Below are 14,104 nucleotides of genomic sequence, written 5' to 3' on the forward strand. Positions count from 1 at the left end.
CAGATACTGACCATTACTTTTGACCCCCCCCCCTTTGTTCAGGGACACATTATTCCATTTCTGTTAGTCACATGTCTGTGGAACGTGTTCAGTTTATGGCTCAGTTGTTGAATCTTATGTTCATATAAATATTTACACATGTTAAGTTTGGGACGTTTCTTTTTTGCTGATTATATTAGGAGATATGACTCTTAAGATGACATAAAGAAACCCTCCTTATTTGCTCCCTGAACATGGCCAGGGCCCTTGTCTACAGGGGACAGAAGACCTCTGTGTCATCATTGAGGTGGTCCTTGTCTAGCAGGGGACAGAAGACCTCTGTGTCATCATTGAGGTGGTCCTTGTCTAGCAGGGGACAGAAGACCTCTGTGTCATCATTGAGGTGGTCCTTGTCTAGCAGGGGACAGAAGACCTCTGTGTCATCATTGAGGTGGTCCTTGTCTATCTGTGTCATCATTGAGGTGGTCCTTGTCTAGCAGGGGACAGAAGACCTCTGTGTCATCATTGAGGTGGTCCTTGTCTAGCAGGGGACAGAAGACCTCTGTGTCATCATTGAGGTGGTCCTTGTCTAGCAGGGGACAGAAGACCTCTGTGTCATCATTGAGGTGGTCCTTGTCTAGCAGGGGACAGAAGACCTCTGTGTCATCATTGAGGTGGTCCTTGTGGTCCTTGTCTAGCAGGGGACAGAAGACCTCTGTGTCATCATTGAGGTGGTCCTTGTCTAGCAGGGGACAGAAGACCTCTGTGTCATCATTGAGGTGGTCCTTGTCTAGCAGGGGACAGAAGACCTCTGGTGTCATCATTGTCTAGCAGGGGACAGAAGACCTCGGTGTCATCATTAAGGTGGTCCTTGTCTAGCAGGGGACAGAAGACCTCTGTGTCATCATTGAGGTCACCTCTCTTCCATTCTTAGCAGGCAAAAAAAACCATGTAAATAGGGTCTTCTTTCTTGATGACCTCACTGTAGCGGACGATAGACGGGTGGACTATGATGGTGAAAGCATCCTGTGGGTGGGACACACTGGAATCACAAGGCACCTCAATCTAGCTAACCTGTTATGCCAAAGATGGTGCACTTGCAATTCATTATTACAAATTGTTAAAACAATGTAACAACTATGAGGAAACAGATACAAAATTAGAACATGGTAATAAGAAGCCATATATGTAGAAGGTTAGATTTGGCATTCACTTTTTATTGTAGTTTTTCCTAAAAGCTGAGCCCTCATTGCACACACACACACACACACACACATTACAAAACCCAGAAACAGCAGCCAGGAACAGTCTGACTAATCATATTCTTCTTTTAGTAGACACACTCTCCATCTCCGGCTTCAAGGAGCACTAAAACAATGACACGGGTATCAGAAATGATTGTACTTCACAGGAGTTGGCTCACGTTGACCTAAAAAGGGCATAGGTCTAGGACTGAACTGAATAGCAGCCATACTTTCCCCTCTTTCACCTGAAGAGAGTTGGTGATGAGGGTACATTTCAAATACGCTCCTGGTTTTGACTTCACCACAGTAATGTCCACGATCAGATAGTTACATTCAGAATGGGTTCAAGTCACAACCCATTCTATTCTCCTCAGTTTGAGTCTGTACCCTCGCTCACTTGTCCTTACTTTGTTAGTATCAAACCACAGTCAATCAATAAGAGTTTCCTATTCATTTTAGTCCAATAATCAATCGACAAAACAGTTTCAAAAGCCTCTGGAATTCAATCATGTAGAATAGATCATCACTACAATACAAAAAAACAGATCTATATTCACAAACACATTTTCTGACAACATTGGAAAACACTCTAGATACAACCTTTACACACAGTATCCAAAACAGTGTAAATTATATTTTGACACGTATTCACTCTCTTCCTCTCTTGTCAAACACTTCTACAATAAAGTTATTCAAAGAGACAATAGAGTGAGTAGTAGGAGAAATCGAGGGAAAAGGAGAACAAAAGATATTTCCTCTGTCCTGATTCAAGGCCTGTCGTCACAAAGACTAGGAGTACATATAACTGATCCAAAAGGCAAAACGGTCTCCTACTCGAAGACTCTTTGTGAATACAGTCCCAGACCTACACGGTACCAGAGGAGATCCCAAGGTGCATAGAATTCGGGGATAGATAATGGCACAGCATTTTGGGCCACGTCCAAAATGGCACCCTGATCCCTACATAGTGCACTACTGTTGACCAGTTCCTGCATCATGCTTTGCTCAAAAGTAGTGCATTATATAGGGATTAGTTTGCCATTTTGGACGCAAAAGTCACTCACTAACAGTAAACATAAGAATGAACAACAACAACAAACGATGATCTCATAAGAGTAAGACAGCACACAGTCAAGGCAAAGCTTTGTAAGGAAAAAGATCCAAGGTGAAAATGCAGTTTAAGGTACTAAGAGCTAGCCCAGTAAGGCTGGCCACCTTGGCAAGACAGCACAAATAGATCTGGAACCAGACTAACTAACAGCTACAACAACCCACCCTGTAAAACAACATACATACAAATCCAACATCTCCAATAAAGGTATGAGGCCAGTAGTAACATCTCCAATAAAGGGATGAGGCCAGTAGTAGGTCATGAGGTAACCTACTAGACCGGCATGGGATGGAGACCTCATAGCTTATTCTCATATCTCATTACTTTGTGAACTTTTTTCTCTCTCTATGATTGCCATTTAATGAGAAAAATGTTTGCATTCTAGTCAAGAGCCCTGTGCTTTTTTGAGAGACATTCAAGGCCATACCCGTCTTAAAGCTAATTGGCCGAGACAGCAGTGTTAAGGTCGGGGGTCACCTTCTTTTGACCAATCAGAACGATGCAATTCCAGCACTTCCTCACATCATATTGCACATTTTAGTCTGGAGGGGGATGATTGAAAAGGGAATTAAAATAAACCAACCACATAAACAAAGATATAGATCTGTTTGTGCCGTCTTATCAGCTGGTGTCAAGAAGACAGCACTAACAGATCCAAGACCAGCCTACATAAACTAAACTAATGGGCCAATCTCTAGTCTACCACCCTCAGATCATCCAGAGGTGAAATCAGTTGTCAATAATATCTCTCATCATGACTTCTAAAGATCTCCATCTATATCCTTCACTTCACTTAAGATGTATTTGGCAACAAGTCTGAAAAGGTGAAAGAGACAGACGTTCCTAATTCCAAAAGCCCCAATACAGAGTAGAACACCCACTTTCTCCGTGTGGTGCACCCTACATATGGAGCTTCCAAGTGGCGCAGTGGTCTAAGACACTGCATCTTAGTGCTATAAGCGTCACTACAGACCACCTGGTTCAAATCCAGACTGCATCACAACCGGCAGTCCCATAGGGCGGCACACAATTGGCCCAGTGCCGTCCGAGTTTGGCCGGTGCAGGCCGTCATTGTAAATAAGAATTTGTTCTTAACCGACTTCACTAGTTAAATAAAGGTTACATTTAAAATATATATATATTTTGACACAACCCATCACTCCTCCCAGGGCTGTGTGACTAGGACAGAACATCCGGGTTAAAGAGGTGATGTATCATAAGGGTGTTTGGCACCTCTGTTAAAGGGGAAGTTTCTAGGATTGTGTGCACCGTATTCCCTATTTAATGCACTACTTTGGATCAGGGCCTATAAGGCTCTGCTGAAAATTAGTACATTAAATAGGGAATAGTTTTGCAACTGAAAAAATTTGAACAAGCACTTCTTATTGGACAAGTCCAGGTCAAGTCCCTCCCTGCTTTAATCAGTTTTCTTCTGTTTGGCCTAATGAACAGGACGCAGCCAGAGACTGCTCAGATGAGTGAACTGGTCTCCTATGAGACCAGTTCAGTTGGTCTCATAGGAGGAGAGCAGGGCGGCATCCACAGGCTCCATACAGGAAGGACAGGTGAAGGACCTCATCAGCCAGGTGTCGATGCAGTCCACGTGGTAGATGTGCAGGCAGGGAAGGAACCGGATGGGGTCGCCGTACTCAAAGTCATTCATGCAGATCGCACACCTGGAGAGAGTGAGGTGCACGACATGATAGATAGCATTTGGTCAAAATTTGGTACAGGTTTCAAATAATAAGAGGCCTAAAGCTAACTTACATACACTTTGTAATGGATGAGGAGCCACTAATATCCTTCTGGGCCATGGCTCAAGATAATGTGGCTAGAAATAGGACATTGCTAGTGAATTAGTGTCTAAATTGGTTGAGCTACAAGAAAAATGATATGGTTGGTCACAGGGCAGAAAAATACATACTCTTTGACTTTCTTGTCAGAGGGCTCAGAGCCGGGGTCGAAGATGCCTCTGGGGAGGTGGTGGATGAGGCCAATCCGCTGGGCGATACGGACCTGCTCCTCCTCTGTCAGCTGGCTGGCCAGGCACGTCTGACTGGGGGTGGGGTGGTACACTGGCGCGTGGACACGCTCCTGTATGGAATGTGTGGAGAGGGGTACAGGGTAACCCATGATACAGTCATCGGGGAGTCTCTGGACCCCCCCAAAACTACATGTGGATCCTCTACTATCTCAGTCAGATTTTATACCATTGACTTGATGGGGAAATGGACAGAAAGACTTTATAGGTGTTAGTAAGCTAAACCATGCCAGAATTTTTCACATGACAGTTATAGCTTACTTGTGAACCCTAAACGTCTGACAGAATACGAAATGAGGCTAACTAGGCTAACTTAACAACGTGGACAGTTAGTTGACATTGTTATCAATGAATCCCCGGTATAGATGTGATCCATCTCCCCCTGAATTGACCTGGTAAGGCGGTGGAGGCTCCCCTGGAACACTGGCTTCCTGGGACTCGTTGAGGAGAGACAAGTCGTCGGCGCCTTGCGAAGACAAACAGTTCCCCATTGAACTGGACCAGCACACACAACCCCCACTACGAACAGGACAGCTAGCTAACAGGACAGCAAGATAAGCAACAAAAACAAATATTTTTACGTGTCTTGCTAAATAAGTTGTCTTTTTAGCTAGCCTGCGGGGTAGCTAGCAAATAGGAATAAACAACAGCCCTCCAACGTCGATGCAGAAAAACAATTCTAATCGCTGTGTAACTTGGACATGAAAGTCAATATCGCTCGAAACAACGACATGTAAATGCTGTCTCTAATTTTCCAATACCTAAGTCAGCGAACTGTAAATGACACCGATTTCAATTTGTGTTATTTGATCTGACTATATTTTTAGATTAAACAGCTTGATGAATCCATCTTTGTTTTGGCTTTGTTTACAAACTGTATACACAGAAGTGACGTCGCTAGTTAATAGGAAGTTGGGAGATCCGGAAGTTGCCTTTCGAAAAAATAGCGGGTAGGTGGACGAGAAAATATGCCTAATAAGCAGTAGTGTAAAGTAATTAAGTAAAAATTATTTAAATTACTACTTAAGTCGTTTTTGGGGTTATCTATACTTTACTATGTATATTTTTGACAAATTTTACTCCGCTACATTCCTAAAGAAAATAATGTAATTTTTACTCCATACATTTTCCCCGACACCCAAAAGTACTCGTTACATTTCGAATGCTTAGCAGGACAGAAAAATGGTTCAATTCAAGTACTTACCAAGAGAACATCCATGGTCATCCCTACTGCCTCTGATCTGGCTGACTCACTAAACACAAATGCTTTGTTTGTAAACAATGTCAGTGTGTTGGAGTGTGCCTCTGGTTATCCATAAAACAAAAGAAAATCATGCCGTCTGGTTTGCTTAATATCAAGAATGTGAAAGGATTTAAAATTTTACTTTTGATACTTAAGTATATATTTGCAATAACATTTACACCAAACAAAACATTTCAAAGATTTTTACAGTTCATAGAAGGAACTCACTTAATTGAAATAAATTAATTAGGCCCTAATCTATGGATTTCACATGACTGGAGAATAGCATCAGGTCTGCTAGATATTCCTGCAGTCAGCATGCCAATTGCACACTCCCTCAGAACTGCACATTTTTAGATTGGCCTTTTAATGTCCCCAGCACAAGGTGCACCTTTGTAATAATCATGCTGTTTCATCAGCTTCTTCAAATGCCACAGCTGTCAGATGGATAGATTGTTGGAAAAGGATAAATGCTCACTAACAGCAAAGTAAACACAGCTTTTTGTGCATATGGAACATTTTTGGGATATGTTATTTCAGTTCATGAAACATGGGATTAACACTTGTTGCGCTTCTATTTTTGTTTAGTATACTTTTAATACTTTAGTATATTTAAAACCAAATACTTTTAGACATTTACTCAAGTAGTACTTTACTGGGTGGCTTTTATTTGAGTCATTTTCTATTAAGGTATCTTTACTTTTGCTGAAGTATGAAATTGGGTACTTTCCCCCCCACTGCTAATAAGACTAACAATAGTTATATCCCTTCATCATATTAATTTCCAGTCATCATAATGAAGACAACACAGATCCAATAGTCAAGAACATCTTTCACTGTATGGCTACCTTTCCACATCAAACTACCTGAACTTGTCATGTAGGTATGAGGTTCCACTATCATCATTTCCATTCTCAGTCATGATCATAAATAAAGACACAACACAGTCAAGATGCTACAGTCAAGAACATCCTTTTATTCAATCAAGGTGCTGCTCTGCTCAAACTGTGTTTTTCTTCTTATGGAAAAGAAACTGTAATTAACACATGCATTTCACCTATAGAGCTCTGGGGGTGTTTCTTATACACAAAGACATGGGATGCATTTAAAATGGCACCCTATTCCCTACATAGTGCACTACTTTTGAACAGGGCCCTATGGGAATAGTGAAAAAGTAGTGCACTATGTAGGGAATAGGGTGCCATTTCAGACAGAGCTACAGGCATGAGTGGGTCTCTTCTGCTCTGAGGGCATAGGGTCGGGGGTCAAAGGGCGTACTGTCTAGACACCACGAAAAAAGAAAAAAAAAATCTCAAAACGGAACAGAGTTTTTAGAGCCTGGCATTCAAACTGATATCTCTACGTTTCACTTGAGAGTATGCCTCAAGCCTGGTTCATGCTGGCTCTATATGGTGGGTTGTGGTGTGTGTTTTGCCAATGGCTAATACTGCTCCTGGCTTCACTAGATAAAACCTCACAATAATAATACAAGAGTTTAGAGTATTTGATACATGACTAGGTGTGTGTGTGTGCTGGTCGTATTGCAAACCCCCTTTTCTCAGCCAGTAGTTATAAGGTGCTTGTAGCATTTCATTTACAGTCCAAGACTCTTTATAGAGTTTCAATGACGGCATACCCTGATAGTTAGGAACTATGAAAGCAAAAATCCAAATTAAGTCAAAAATAAAGGAATAAAATAAAACAAAATAAATAAAATAAAAACTCTTAACTTGTCACAGCAGAAGAGCAGTTCCCCCCCTCAACACCCAAAAGGTACCCCTATAATTTCTCCTTTACCCCAACATTATTGACCCCCTAAGACCTTTACCCCCATAACCCCTAACACCCAGTCCTACCCTACACTGGGCAGGCGCACCCCCAAAAGCCCATTGGTGTAATTTGTTCACTTACATTAGCTGTTTGAATGGAGAAGCTGAAGAGGATGGGTAATGGTATACAATGTGAAGAAGAGGCAATACAGACAAGAATAACGTGAGCTAACTGCATTCTGCTCAAGACAAAAAGTTTCGGCCATTTTTTTTCAACAACCCCTTCCATCAACGGAAGGAAGGAAGGGAGGGAGGGGGAAGGAGAGAGAGAGGACACAGTTACAGACTACTCCGGTGTCTACGAGAGAACAGATAAGACAGAGGAGAGGAGACGGAGGGAAGAAGAAAAAAGCCAGAGAGCAAGGGGGAACGAGAACAAGTTTTTTTTTGCCTTTTCAGTATTTTTTTTCATCATTTATCAATAAAAAGTAAATAACTAATTCACACCAGTTTCCTTTTGTACTATATATATACGGATTTTGAAAAGGGAAAGGATTTATGGGAAGGTTGATACAATGGAGGGGGATCATTTTTCAAAGGTTGAGGTCGGATGAAGTTGCTCACTAAGCACTGATCTAAGGTCAGTTTTGCATATCCCCTCCTAATGGTTCAGGTCAGGATATGGGGTACAGTAAACTGATCCTAGATCTGCACTTAGGGGCACTTCCACCTCTACCTTGAATTATTTCGAATGAAAGGGGAGCGATCTGGATTACAAAATGGAGTCTGTGAACAAAAGGCACTTTTAAGGGACAACCTTTAACTGCTGGGAAACTACACTACAGCACAAGCACTAGTCAAGGTGAATTTACAGGGGAATGAGGGAGAGGGTGGAGAAGGAAGGGGTGGAGGGAAGCTCACTTTGCATAGGCCTACTGTATTTCTATCGTTACGTCATGGTTCTGACAGACTGGCTGGCTCCTCAAATGAAATTCTAAGCTGCCATTTTCCTGTTTTTTTCACTTGCTCAGACTCAGAGAGAGGAGTATAATAGTCTGGGAGAAATCAGAAGAAGTAGTTGTGGGCATTGATAAGCCTACAGTACAGCTCTCGTCCTATCTAAAGGTTGAACCAAAATGCCTTTTGTTTCACAACCTACTAGAGGAATATAGGAAGGAATAGGAACCCCTCCCTCCACTCAATATTACAAACAGGAGAAGGAATAGAAATAGAGAAGAGGAGTAATAAATGCGGTTTCCTAAAGGTAGTCATTATTTTGTTCATTATCATTCATTTTGTAATAGTTTGAATGTACTTTATAGTGTGTAAAAGTACCGGTTTTTCATTTCACCTGTTTTTCACTCCATGTTCAATTTGTTTTTAAACGTTTTGTAAGAAATGTTTCTTCCTTCAGCCCCTCCAAACATTTTTATAAACAAATGATTACACGTTAAACATTAAAAAAGAGACAATAAAGGAAAATAAAAACAAATACCCCCAACTTACAAAGACTAGGATATGGCTCTGTTAGTTTAGAGTCCAGGAGCACATCGGACTTGAAACAAATAGATTTTTTTTCTCTTTTCTTCTTAGCTTTCTTAAAAATCTCTAACAGACAAAACACAATGAATCTACCCAATGCATTGCACGTGGCTCAATCGACACATATTTTTCAATAATAATACTTTCCATCAAAAAACAAACACTTTTTTCTTCAATTTTTCCATTGTCGATTTTGACATGTTTCATCTATTTTGCATCATTGACATTTTTGTTTCGTTTTTTTGAATGCTGCACTGTAGATTTGTGGAGGTTGGGTGGGTGCTCATTGAATTGTCATGGTGACAGTGAGGTGCTGTCCATCATGGAATTCTGCTAGCTCAAGAGTTCAGAAAATAACTAAACTGCCAACAAGCTCATTTTAGTCAAGTTTAAAAAGGAGCATATACCATAAATATATATGTTTAAGATCTCTCTCTCTCTCTCTCTTTATAACATTTTGCAGTCTTCTATAAAGATTCTGTCCTATAGCCAATGGTTTCCATATAGGAAGAAACATCACCATTCTTTGTAGCTTTAGCATATATGTGAACAAAAACATCAACCTGAATTTGAACTAATTGCATGATAGGGGAGTACAGAGGCACTTCCATAGATTGTTATAGTTGTGATATATGATTTGAGTACATAGAGCTAATTTTACTATAAACTCAGAGTGCCTGGGCTGTCAGACAATTCTATCCCTGCACATGGAAGAAACCAACAGCTAGGCAGTCCAGTTATTTTGTGAGGTTTGGCTTTTTTTTGTTTGAATTATTGTGTCATGATAAAAAAAAAATTACAATATCGATAACAATTTAATAAATCACATTTACAATAGAAAAAAACAAGGTATCTCAAATTAAAAATGACAAATGTCAAAATGAATGAAAAACCATTATCAAAGGCAGTTTGGAGAAACTCATATATAAAGGCTCCCCTTTGTGTTTGGAATCAGGGTGACGGTGTTAGTAGTGTGCATTTTGATACGGTGGTGTGTCAGCGTGTGTTCCTCCGGGCGCTACTGTGAATGGACTGTGGTTACAGGGTGAAGCAGGGCAGGGGTTGTCGCAAGTTCCTGTACTGGTGTTTGTGAGAGATTTCAGAGATGTCTGTTATTGCAAACGAAGATGATATTTTTTCTGCAAAATAAAAAGCGGACGAAAGAAAAAGATCTTAGAGAAGAAGGTCAAACATAAGCAAAAGAATCCAAGTGAGAGAAAACCAAAACCAATCCGGCAAACTAAATGAAATGCAAGAAAACAGCTACAAACAAAAAGAAAACTAGTTATTACATGATGATGTTGATCCTATGCATGTATTATGTTACTGTGAAGGACACACAGACAAAATGTATTGTCAGTGAATAGTTGTGTCTGCCAGACGTGTGGGTTCTGGAGACAATGATCTGTGTGTGTACGTACTTTGAGTCTGCGTGAGTGCGTGTATGTGTGAGTGCCAGGATGCCAGAGCCACAGCCCATTGCCCACACACACACACTGCCTTCAGCGACCTGCTGGATCGCTCTGTTTCCTCCCTTATTTGTATCAGTAGTGCATAGGTGAGGGGACGAAAGAGGGCATAGTGTTGTATGACTGTCGGTTATGTCTGTCTGACTGACTGACTTTCTGTCTGTTATGTCTGACTGTCTTATATCTGACTGACTGACTGACTGTTTTGTGTTCGCTCTCGGCTCATGCTATTGGCTATCGCTCTTCACAAGAGGGTAAGCTAAAACCAGCCATCTAGTGCAGATGGTATCACACCATTGGATGGTGTCCCAGTGTTTGGCCAATCAGAAGAAGGGAGGTGATTCAGGGCTGAGTACATTAAGCGGCAGTGAGGCCAGTCGGATGTGGTTGTGTGAGGCTGTGGGTGTTGCCGGGGCAACCCTGGACACCTGGTTGACAGATGAGAGAGGGAGCAGGGACAGAAAGCACCGTCAGGAGGAGAGACTAAAGGATTACAGAATGGGTTCTTTTGGGTGGCAATGTTTATAGCTATAGCTCAAATGACCAAATTCTGCCAACTATGTGTTTTACACTGTTGTGTGTGGGTGGATCTCCCAGCCATTGCATGGAGTTTCATTGTGAAAATAAAATATAAAAACAACAATAAAACGAAATTGGTCAGTTAGTTGTCAGGTTGCATATTTTTGTTTGCTTTCTGACATGTTTTGTGTGTGACATTTCCTCATCTTTCTTCCTCCTCTTCTTCCTCGTTCTGCCGTTCGTTCTGAGTCTGTCCACTTCAACCGATCTCTTTTCAGCCTTCTGTATAGGGAGATGGTTGTTCCGGTTCAGATGTTCAAATCGTGGAAATGGGTATTCTTCTGGGGGGTTATTTTCTGTTTTTGTGTTGTTGGTTGTTGAGCAAAAATACTTTAGTGTCAGCAGTTTGTTTGTAGTCAGTGTTGGTTTGTTTTGTGTGTTGTGTTGTTTTTCCATTCCCAATTTTCTCATGACACAATTCTAGCGGTTGAGTCGGAGGCCTTGTCAGAGGAACCAAGACTAAAGAAGAGAAATAAAATACAGGAAACATCAGGTTCATCTTTGTCATGTTGTAACATCACTAAGTTCAACAGTTACACATTTATAAGTAAATAAATGGTTCAGGAAAATAATCGATTTAAAAAATGTTGTCATGCAAAATATTAACTAGCCACTAGAGGGCCATCCTTCATAGCAACTTTTCCCTTTACTGAGCTGAGCCTCGATCATACCCCAATGCCTAGGGACCTTAAGTTGATCATTCCTCACACAGTATGTAAGTAAGTCATTTCAAGACGACAGTTTGTAAAAGTACTTCTTTCACGTTGTAGTATTTCAACCGTCAAAGTCTCCAATAAGTACAACGTTTAGATGCAACATGATTCACAAGACTTTCTTTACTGTTTCAAATGACACCATGAAGTCAACTACTGCAGGCCATGCAGCTACTCCCAGGATAAGGTTTCACAGTTTGATAAGACTCACTGAGGGTACAGAGTTATAGGGTTGGCATTTGACTCTGGGAGCTGGGTTCCAATACCATTGGAAATAGTTTCTTGGCTGGATTGAGCTTGCCTGGCACAATTGAAAATATTTCAAATAGTATTTGAACCCAGGTCTGGTTAAGTGGCAGCCCTGCTCAGGCTCCAGACAACATTCCACAGAGTAGACCCAGGGAAAGGCAGCTAATCACTGACGGCCCTATAGCTACGCTCTGCTCTCTATTCTGTTACATTCCTATAGGACCCCGGAGAGAAAGTTTCTCTCCTCCCTTTTCCCCTCTCTTTCCTTCCTCCTTTTCCCTTTCCCAGGATCCTTTTGGGCTTCTAACTCCTCCTCTTTTCTCTCCCAACTTCCTCTCTCTTCTCTCTCTCCCCCAATGTAATCCCTGGCAGGACTGACCACTCCCACTTCTCCTTAACTCCCTTCAAGGCTAAGTTAAACTGCCTATGACATCATGTCTGGTTGCCACGGGCAACCAGACAGTCAGGACGTGACTTCGCTTGTGGAGCACAGAGCTTGAACTAACTCTCTTTCTCTTAACCCCCTCTCTTTCTCTCCCTGCATGACTTGTGTTTAGCCACCAGAGAGCTCCTCAGACCAGTTATTCACTGAGTGTAAAAAACATTAGGAACACCTACCCTAATACAGAGTTGCACCCCCCCAGTTCATGACACAAACCGTTGTGCCAGGCACCCAGTACCATACCCTGTTTTAAGACACTTCAATCTCTTGTCTTGCCCATTCACCCTCTGAATGGCACACATACACAATCCATGTGTCAAATGTTTCAAGGCTTGAAAATCCTTCTTTAACCTGTCTCCTCCCCTTCATCTACACTGGTTGAAGTGGTTTTAACAGGTGACATCAATAAGGGATCATAGCTTTCACCTGGATTCACCTGGTCAGTCTGTGTCATGGAAAGAGCAGGTGTTCTTAATGTTTTGTATACTCAGTGTATGTCTCTGCTCTCAAACTACACTGGTAAGTGCCAGGGTTACATCTGTGGACGAGGGAGTGTGTGGGGGAAGAAGGGAGGGTTGAAAGAGATAAGCGAGAGAGGGGAGGTAGAGGAAAGGAAGGGAGAAAGAAGAAGACCCAGAGAGAAACCAGAGAGAGAGAGAGAAGACAGAGAGCGAGAAGATCCAGAGAGAGAGAGTAAAGACACATAGAGAGAAAAGACAGAGAGAGAAGACACAGAGAGAAGACCCAGAGAGAGAGAGAAGACAGAGAGAAAGAGAAGACAGAGAGAGAGAGAGAGAGAAGACACAGAGAGAGAGTGAGAGAGAAGACACAGAGAGAGAAAGAGAAGACACAGAGAGAAAAGACACAGAGAGAGAGAAGATACAGAGAGAGAGAGAGAAGACAGAGTGAGAGAGAAGACAGAGAGTGAGAGAGAAGACACAGAGAGCGAGAGAACAGAATAGAACAGAATGCAGATTGTTTCCATGTGTGTCTGTGGGAGGGATAGCTGAGTGGTCTGCAGGCAGGTGCGGTGTAGGTAATGGAGGACAACCCAACACACTGCTGCCCAGTGGCACAACACAGACAGCCAGGGAAACACCACAAGTGGACAGTACTCTGAGGAAGGAGTCTGATACGCCAAAACCTCAGCCATCTACAGTATACATGTACACCCCTGAAGTTAATGTTGATGAAGTGCAGATTTCTGTGTGTCCTCCGGATAAGACCACAAGTTTACTGTCGCAAAGACTGCAAACCAATACTGAAAACTAGTCATTTAAAACATGTCTGATTGTTGTGTTTTGTCGTGTTTACAATTGTTTGGCAGAAAATGTGAGATAGTGTGTGGAAGCGGAGAGAGGTGGTAGCTACCTGAGACTGCTGGGGGATGTTCAGAAAGTTGTCCCGTGCTCCGATGCTGACAAACCTGTTGGGAGCTGTGGAGCCTGCCGTGGAGTATGCTACACAGAGAGAGAGATACACACACCGTCACACACACACATGCAGAGTCAAACACATAGTCACACACACATGCATGCACACACACATTCACACATATTCACACACACATATTCAAACCCACACACACACACACAGACAGACATAGCCACACGCATACGCGCACACTCACGCACACACACACACACACACACACACACACACACACACACACACACACACACACACACACACACACACACACACACACACACACACACACACA

The 14,104-nt window shown here is 42.1% G+C and overlaps 2 protein-coding genes across 18 annotated transcripts in view; both read right to left on the reverse strand.

Moving 5' to 3' along the window:
* Window positions 1–1,175: 1,175 nt before the first annotated feature.
* rnf11a (ring finger protein 11a) lies at window positions 1,176–5,265 on the reverse strand. Of its 2 annotated transcripts, XM_064962164.1 has the most exons (4): window positions 5,137–5,265; window positions 4,768–4,913; window positions 4,259–4,428; window positions 1,176–4,010 (listed from the first exon to the last, which is right to left on the reverse strand). In XM_064962164.1, exons 2-4 carry the CDS (start codon window positions 4,864–4,866, stop codon window positions 3,839–3,841), a joined length of 441 nt encoding a protein of 146 aa, XP_064818236.1. In that variant the 5' UTR covers window positions 4,867–4,913; window positions 5,137–5,265; the 3' UTR covers window positions 1,176–3,838. The 2 variants fall into 2 exon arrangements, with proteins under 2 accessions (XP_064818236.1, XP_064818229.1); XM_064962157.1 differs by having other exon boundaries at window positions 4,768–5,265.
* Window positions 5,266–6,574: 1,309 nt separating this feature from the next.
* The window catches only part of LOC135535741 (nuclear factor 1 X-type-like), a 152,355-nt gene continuing 144,825 nt past the window's right edge, over window positions 6,575–14,104 (reverse strand). For all 16 annotated transcript variants that reach the window (XM_064962261.1, XM_064962223.1, XM_064962198.1 and 13 more), the window contains 2 exons: window positions 13,753–13,841; window positions 6,575–11,436 (listed from right to left, as the gene is read on the reverse strand). In XM_064962261.1, the coding sequence (XP_064818333.1) occupies window positions 13,773–13,841 (69 nt within the window). In that variant the 3' untranslated portion in view covers window positions 6,575–11,436; window positions 13,753–13,772. The remainder of the gene's footprint in view (window positions 11,437–13,752; window positions 13,842–14,104) is intronic.

Source organism: Oncorhynchus masou, chromosome 5, assembly GCF_036934945.1.
Source record: "Oncorhynchus masou masou isolate Uvic2021 chromosome 5, UVic_Omas_1.1, whole genome shotgun sequence".
Lineage (NCBI taxonomy): Eukaryota > Metazoa > Chordata > Actinopteri > Salmoniformes > Salmonidae > Oncorhynchus > Oncorhynchus masou.